An 8,338-nucleotide genomic window follows, 5' to 3' on the forward strand; every position below is an offset into this window, starting at 1 on the left:
CGTGGCGCAGCTCCCACCAGGGAGCATCACCTGTGTCCCCTGAGCTCCCAGCACCGGAGGCTAACGATGCTAATGAAGCAAACCCAGTTTGCAAGGTACAGCATGGCCCGGGATTGGCATGTCCCCGTTTACAGGGCATGAGTGTGCCTGCAAATCCAGAGCAGCAGGAAAGACCAGTTTCTCCCTCACCTGTGTCCCCTGAGCTCCCAGCACCGGAGGCTAACGATGCTAATGAAGCAAACCCAGTTTGCAAGGTACAGCATGGCCCGGGATTGGCATGTCCCCGTTTACAGGGCATGAGTGTGCCTGCAAATCCAGAGCAGCAGGAAAGACCAGTTTCTCCCTGAGGAGCCCCTGGCAGAACAGGGAGGGAGGGAGGGAGAAACCTTTCCCTAGACCATGGGACATGAAGGGGACAGCGGCCGACGTGGCAGAGGCCTGAGCATCTTGCAGCAGCTTTTGTTCCTGTTGGGCCAAATGCTGCCCCAGGCTCACCCCCAGCACCATGCAGGAGCAGACGCGCAGCGGGGAATGGCCATCCCATCCCATCCGCAACGGCTGGGCGTGCAGCCCATCCCAGGCACACCAGGGATGCACAAAGGGACACGACAGCAACATCAGTGACCCCAAACCAGCCTGTCACTGTTGCTTCTAGACACATACACCAGCTTCTAAGACAAAAACATGCCAGTGCAGAGCATCATGGGCTGATACGGTACCTGCCACCCCAGGTCCTCAGAGGGTGGAAGTTACTTAATCTCCAAGTGCCGCTAAGCTAAGGCTGGGCAGGGGCAAGGGAAAGAGTCGCTCTGCTCGAGAGCAGCACCTCCCAAACCTGCTTCTTGTGTCGTTGCGTTTCTGGCCACTTCGAGGGCTGAGTTTGGGGCTGCCTGGGCTTGGCTCTGGCCCGGTACAGAGGTTTTGCAGCCCAACCCATCCTGCCCGAGACAGGACCAGCGATGGCAGAGCCCTCTGGAAAATGCCAGCACCAGTCCAGAGCAATCCAAATGCATCACCGACTCACACGATTTTATCATTTCACCGCAGGGAAAGCAGGTCACATTACACACAGCCCACTCGGGGCCCAGACAGGGCTAAATGGGTACATCCATCTTCCGCTCCTCATTAGAGGCTGTCCGTGCCAAGGTGCCAGTGCCCCCTGCAAGCCAGGGCTCTTTTCCTGCTGCCCTTTGAGATGAGAAGAGAGCAGCAGCCGGAGGCAGAGGCCCGAGGATGCTTGCTACCTCACCCTGCAAGCACCTGTTTTGGGGGGGGTCTCCACTGTAGAAGAGAAGTGGCTGGTGAAAAGAGGATGGAAAGCTCCCGGTGAGCGAACAGCTTCCTTCCCACCAAATCCAGCCTTTGGCCCTGCTGGCTCCCATAGGCAGGGCCAAAAGCAGGGGAATCGGATCCTCTCCCCAGCCCCACAGAGCCACACACAGCCACAGCATAGTGGAAATGAGTTTATTGACACAGATGGCAGGTAAAGCCTGAAGAGCAACACAACTACGCGGCGAACACTCGAACGAGCGACGTGGCGGGAGAGGAGGGCGAGAGGCCACCAACCGAGCCCAGGCTCCGCCCTGCAGCACAGAGACACCCACGCGCCCGAAAAGCTGGGAAGAAATTTGGCAAGAGAAGGGGGTGCTCAGCAACCCCTCCCCACGTCGAAGCTACATCGGCTGTTTAGTGGAGGAGGTTTAGTGTTTGTTCCTGACCCTCTACCATCTCCTCCCTGCCCCGACACAGCATCGCCCTCAGTACCACTGGTGCTTCCTTAATTGCTCTATTAATCATTTTTGCAGTGCACCTACAGGGCTTGGAGCAAATCACCTCCCAGCACACGTGGGCAGGGCTCAAGGGCTGGATTGGTCCAGCTCTGCCCCACTTTTTCCCCAGCCAGAGCACAGGGACACCACCTTCCTCGGGGTCCTGCAGCTCCCGTGCCCTGCTGGAGTCTCTTCCAGGGCATTGTGACCTTTTCCCAGCACTGGCTTCTTGGTTGCAGACAGTGCCAAAGCCCTGATGAATCATTTCCCACCGTAAAACATCTATTGACTTTGAACGTGGCATCTAAAAAGACAACATGGGGGTTGCTATGCATAAGAGCTTTGCTTGCTGGGGAGGAGATGGTGTCAAAGCATGCTGGGGAGGGCGAAGCCGTTCTGGTTAGTGGCTTGGTTTAAGCAGGACAAGCTATGGATGGAGCAAGGACATGCAAGAGGCTTTGCTTTCACTGCTGTTGCTGCAGCACTTAGTGGTTGCAAGGTGGCAAGTCCACAGCCATGGACTGGAAAGGGAAGCAGTCCTGGCCCTAAGGACAGGTCGGAAAAGAGGGGCCAGGGCATGAGGCTACTTGGGACAGGGGGTGAGAGCAGGAACCCGACTGGCCCTTGTTACCGTGTGCCTCTGGGCACAAAGAGCCAAGCGGCAAATGGAAGAAACACTTCCACGATCTGCTCGACTCAGCCCAGCCGGGACCTGAAGCCCCCAGGCAGGCAGGGTGCAAACACCGCCAAGCTCAAACCATCTCCCATCACGCCACAGCCTGGGTTTTGGGGGACAGCACGGGAACAGGGAGAGCCGCTCCACTCCCCGCGGCACGCCGGGACACTGCCAGCAGCGGCCCCGCTCCGTAGGGGCACAGCTGATGCCCGCAGCCCCGGCGGGGAAGCAGCACTGCCACGTTCGGATTTACCAGCGCGAGCCTCGGGGGTTGCCGGGGGTTAGCACAGCGCCAGGTGAAGGTGGCACAGCTCAGGGGATGGCTGAGAAGGCAGTTTGGCCATAGCAGGCACGGAAAGAACAAGAAGAGGGGCTGTGGATGGGTGAGGATGCAGAGACCATACCTGGAGCTCTGGCAAGAGCCTTTTGCTCTAAGAGCGGGCTCGTTTCCTTCATTTCATCCACCGCTGTCCCGTTATCAATCTAGGTCTGCAGCTCCTCCCCACGCAAAAGCAGCCTCACTTCTCAAGTCAGCAGCTAATGAGCCAGGGAGATGGTTGGAGTGAAAACACACCATCAAAAGCAGAGCCGAGTCTGCCAGCACAAGTGTAATAAAAAACCCCTCTCTTTAGGGCTCCATCCGCCTCCACGGACCGAACTGATGGCTCTGTTCCTAGTTCCCCGAGGCCACACTCACCCTGCTAGAGCCTGACATCCCTGCAGAGCTCCCAATACTTCCTTGGAATCGCCTTCCCTTTAAGCCAATTACAATAGAAAAACTCAAAAAAATGTATAAAAATATAAAATAAAGTGCAGTGTTATGTTTTCGACACTTTTGCCTTGTTTTAATGAGCCGACTTGTGGTTTTTGCTTGGTTTTTTTTTTTTCAATGAGCGGTATTTTACAAAATCGTAACTACGCCTAAAGCCATTTAGAAAACACTGAACATTGGCACAAAATGGAGAAGCCCACGAGGACGGACAACGAGTGAGGGGCGACGGGGACATGGGAATAGTCGAAGCAGTGGTTACAAACTCCATGGACGCTAAAAATATCAAAGGGGTTTGTTCCTTATCATCATTAGCACGTGGATACTAATTGCTACCTTGTTTAATCAGTGCCTTTGACTGAAATCCTACACATGAATACAGCTGCTTCCAGTTAAGAGTGCTTTTCCCCGCACCAGTGGTGAAGGAGGATCTGGGGACCCCTTTCTCCCCCCTCCTTCTGCAGGGTGAGGCACAGGCTGATCTCCTGTTAGTTTTTCAAGATGGCATCGTAGGCCTGGTAGATGTACTGGGACACTTCGGGAGCTCGGCATTTCAGGGAGAGCTGCGGAGAGGAGAGGAGAGGAGAGGTTAGCGGTGGTGCAAAGGAAAGCAGGAGCTTTCTACCATCTCCATGAAGGCACCTGGAAGTGTCTGACCGACAGCATGTGTTGGACAGATCATGGACGTGGCTGATGACAGTCACCCAGAACATTTCTCCTGGGTACTGCTTTCTTCATCACCGACACCAAACTGCCTTTTCAGAGCTTGCTACAAGCTGGAGGTACGTGAAAGCGAACTCCCACTGTGGGGTTCCCAAATTCCTTAATAAACGTAGGTGCCTCTGCAGGCATGAAGGAAGGGGACATTGCCCCAAACTCTGAGACAAGGGACTTGCTTGCCCTCATGTTGTAAATCACAGCACTAAACCTGGGGGCTTCTAACGATTTGCTGCTCAGTCCTGACGGACACAAACTTGGCTGTCACCCCTCCCTAAAGCAAGGATCAGGCTGAGACCAGACTTGCGGAATCAATCCTTGATGCAAACACTTTAAATCACCTTCCAACACTCGCTTTCGCCCCGTGGGTCCCCAGACCATGGATTTTTCTTGAAACTCCTGGAACAGCTTCCAACAAGAGATAAATCCTCTAATACCAGGATGCTCAGACACACAGACACACAGGTCCTTAGAAGGGGAGCAAAGTCAAAGAGAATAGCTATAGGAGTGCGTGATGCAGGACAGAGCGCACCTTCCCATCAGCCATAGGCCGATGCCAGCACAAGGCCAAAGAGCCTCTGACATCCAGACAGCCGGTCTCCGCTGCGGGAACGCAGCAGGGCATAAATTTCTCCTTGTTTATGAGGGGGAAGGGCATCCTGGCAGTCCTCAGAAGGGGAGCAAAGTCAAAGAGAATAGCTATAGGAGTGCGTGATGCAGGACAGAGCGCACCTTCCCATCAGCCATAGGCCGATGCCAGCACAAGGCCAAAGAGCCTCTGACATCCAGACAGCCGGTCTCCGCTGCGGGAACGCAGCAGGGCATAAATTTCTCCTTGTTTATGAGGGGGAAGGGCATCCTGGCAATGCTTTCTCACTAATGTCTCTTGGCTTTATCTCTGGGTAACCTTGGCAAGTAACTGCTCATTGCTGAGTGGGCATTATCCCAGCTCACTGGTAACAGAGCAGTGCGATTCTGTTGTTTCTCACTTTTTTCCCCGTTCAGTGGGCATTCCTAACCCCCTCAGTCAAATTAACAGGATCTCCCCCAAAACAAGCACGTTAGGCAAAGCAGGGAGAAATCACTCTGCATGTGAGGCGAGTTAGAAGGATCCCAGCCTCTGCCACGTGCCCTCCGCAGTCCGACACCTCACCGTGTAGTTTGGGTTCCCCGGCTGAATGCGAAGCTCGGCCAAGATCCAGATGCCGTTGGTGAGTTTCAGAGACTGGTAGAGCATGTCCTGGCCCTCCACGTTCCTCTTGGCAATGGTGTAGACGTTGTTGTTCTGCAGTTTGCTGGAAACGGTGTCTTCAGAGAGAAGGAAGAAAAACACATCTGTTAATTCAGATTCATCATCTGCGGAAACAGGAGAGCCCAGAGGAGCGTTCCCAGGATGCAAGCGCACAAGGAAACGCCAACTTCTGTCCCAGAATTTTCCCTAGGAACAGGAGCAGACATGACACAAGGAGAAAAAAATTCCAATTTGCTTCCACGGACCCACCTCATTCCTTTCAGGCTGTGATCCCTTGCAAGTATTTGCCCATCTTGCAGGGCTTTCACTTACTGCTCACTGCCCTGGGTCACTCAGGAGTTGCTGCCTTTATCAAGGCGAGAGTCTGCAGCTCAGAGGGTAAGAGGACTCTGCTCTACCTATAACCCCCAACAAGCCCCAGGCAGGCTAACCTGGAGGCAGCCGAAAGTCAGAAGACGAAGGCAGAGAAGAACAAAGATCCCTGCCTGGGGCTCGCCTGGGTGCCTGGTTCTGAGGTCCCGTCCCAACTACGACAGCTCCCTCCTGCTTCCCCCCCTCTCACGCACAGACACCTCTGGCCAAACCAATGTCCTACAAGGTAGTAAAAATCCTTTCTTTTTTTTTTTTTTTTTTAAAAGCAATCTTTAGAGAGTGATGCTATGATGGATTGAAATAGTTTAAATGACATTAGAAATCAAGAACTGTGAGAGCTGATAATGTATAAATTTTATTCTGTAACAATGCAAGACTTCAAGTTATAGGAAATTTAGTGCAAAATCTATTAAAAGCAATCACTTGAAAGGGTAAAAACCCACAGACATCTGTCTCTAGACATCATAGGGCTGTGATACGGTTTTAACACACTGTATGACCTCAGCACTCGCAGAAGATGTGTGATTTCACCTGGAGACCTGTATGGATGTAGCCATGACACACGTTATTTCTAGGGGACCTCTCAAAGAAACAAGCGCAGAGGCAAATATGCAGAACACAAATTGAAAGGGTAAAAACCCACAGACATCTGTCTCTAGACATCATAGGGCTGTGATACGGTTTTAACACACTGTATGACCTCAGCACTCGCAGAAGATGTGTGATTTCACCTGGAGACCTGTATGGATGTAGCCATGACACACGTTATTTCTAGGGGACCTCTCAAAGAAACAAGCGCAGAGGCAAATATGCAGAACACAAAGACCCAAACCAGGGGCCTCTGGATGCCAAGGGGTTTCTCAGCACAGCAGAGCAGAGCAAACCTCAGTCTTTGGATGCCAGTAAGAGAGGCACATTCACACTGTGGGTGGAAGGCTCAGGGAGGAGACTCCACACTGATAAGCATCACTGGCAAATTCCCATTCCTGGTGCAGAGAGCATTCAAGCTCTCTGCCGGGGCAGGGTGGAACACCGGGGCAGGGTGGAACACCGTCTACGCTGGGCCATTATCAGCAGGTTGGGCACTTTCAACAGAAAGCAAGGGAGAGAAGTGGCCTTAAACCAATTTGCACTGAAAGCCAAGAGACTGGAAATGTGGGATCCATTTCGAGGAGCAGGACAGCAGCAGAGAAGCAGCACAAAGTGTCCGTGCAGCTCTAATCCCATCCCTGCACCTACAAGCACCGAGATCCACCGGCATCGCTGCCAGATTTGAGAATGGACACAAGTCTGTGCTGGTGCATGGAGGGATTAGACAGGGGACAGCAGAGTCCGTTCATGCACCAGGGAATGGTAGAAGCAGGAAAGAAAGGGCCCCACAAATCCATACACTGATGCAGAGACTTGGACCCGCTGCCTCTCCCCGGGGCAGCGTTGATAACCAGAGCTGCGGAGCAGCTCCATGGGCAGCCTGGACCCTTCGCCTGCGGCTGGGCTAAACCCCTTTGCTCCCCAGGCTTCAGAGCGGCTGCGTGCAGGTCGAGGAGGGTTCAGGCATCCAGCTACCCAGACACACTCAGATTTAGGTTTCCTCTCTTCCCCAGTTACTATGGAAACTGGCAGATATAAGTAACTAACGAGATCCTTTGCTTAAAAACCCTCATTCCCTCTGTCTCCTCCTCCCACCTCTACTCCTCCTCTATACAACAAACTCATCCAGATTAGGGAAACGGGCAATGCAGAGCAGTCTCCTGCTCGCAGGGAGCGTGGCTGGGAGAGACCTGCACTGGAGGGACATCACCCACTAGCGATGAAGCCCCAAATCCCATCTCCTCATGCCCCCCAAGCCAGCGAGAGCTTTGCGAAGGCACGGTGTTCAACACAAGCGCTGGCTCAGAGACTGCATCCTTGTTTGCAAGGGACATTGGTATTAAATATGATTTTGTTTGCCCAATTTTAACAGGCTGTGGTTAAACCTCACCGGTCTGAAGCCCCTCTGGGCATGTATCCTGGAAGCGGAACTGCTAGCAAGGGTTCGAGACTTTCTCCAGCAATCTTTATACCTGCCGGCAGCAGTCTCCGCCGGGGGATACTGTCAGAGCAAAGGCATTCCCCAGGGAGCGTGGGTGCAGGGTCGGAAGCAAGGCTGCAAGCAGGAAGCCGTAACTTTGGCAGCTGTGGGGCTGCTATCCCATCACGCGGTGTGATGGCAGAGGAGGGGAGCGCTCCTGCTGCCTGGGGAGCTGCGCTTTGGGGGCACAGTGGGCAAGACGGGGCTGCAGAGCAGCTGCTCTTACGCCAAAGCCTTTAACTGTGCGATGGCACCTCTTGCGATTTAAACAGCCACTGCCTCTGCTGGGGGGCAGATTTCCAAGCTTGTAGGGGGGTACAGGGAGGGAAACTGAGGCAGGGCAACTCCTAGGAAAGCCTGTTTTCCATCTCCCTGTCTGACCTCAGTTACCCTCTGAAGAGCGCAAGAAACCCTACCAAAGGATACCCTGTCTCAGCCAGACACCCAGAGCAATCGTGAGCAGGCTGGAGGGCTGATGTTTGGCTTGCCTGACTCCTCCTGCCCCCCTCTCAGCACAGATTTGGGGACTGGCGAAAGCCTATCCCCCTCCCGCCAGGTAGCAGCTCCCATCCCTCCTGTGCTCCAGAGTGTCAGGATTTTGGAGATAGGGCAGAGTTGCTAAGCAACAGTGCCAGGCTGTGCCTGGCTGAAGGCAGGACCGCTAATGCCATGTGACAGCACAGCCTTTTTAAAAAAAAAAAAAAAAGAAAAA

General features: G+C 53.6%; 1 protein-coding gene across 5 annotated transcripts in view; it reads right to left on the minus strand.

Annotated features, from left to right (window-relative positions):
• Positions 1 to 1,450: 1,450 nt before the first annotated feature.
• The window catches only part of AP2B1 (adaptor related protein complex 2 beta 1 subunit), an 81,919-nt gene continuing 75,031 nt past the window's right edge, over positions 1,451 to 8,338 (minus strand). For 4 of the 5 annotated variants that reach the window (XM_009286937.2, XM_019474117.1, XM_009286945.2 and 1 more), the window contains 2 exons: positions 5,085 to 5,239; positions 1,451 to 3,777 (listed from right to left, as the gene is read on the minus strand). In XM_009286937.2, coding sequence (XP_009285212.1) covers positions 3,703 to 3,777; positions 5,085 to 5,239 — 230 coding nt within the window. In that variant the 3' untranslated portion in view covers positions 1,451 to 3,702. The remainder of the gene's footprint in view (positions 3,778 to 5,084; positions 5,240 to 8,338) is intronic. The other variant, XR_002086301.1, reaches the window with a different exon arrangement.

Source organism: Aptenodytes forsteri, unplaced genomic scaffold (assembly GCF_000699145.1).
Source record: "Aptenodytes forsteri isolate BGI_AS27 unplaced genomic scaffold, ASM69914v1 Scaffold188, whole genome shotgun sequence".
NCBI lineage: Eukaryota > Metazoa > Chordata > Aves > Sphenisciformes > Spheniscidae > Aptenodytes > Aptenodytes forsteri.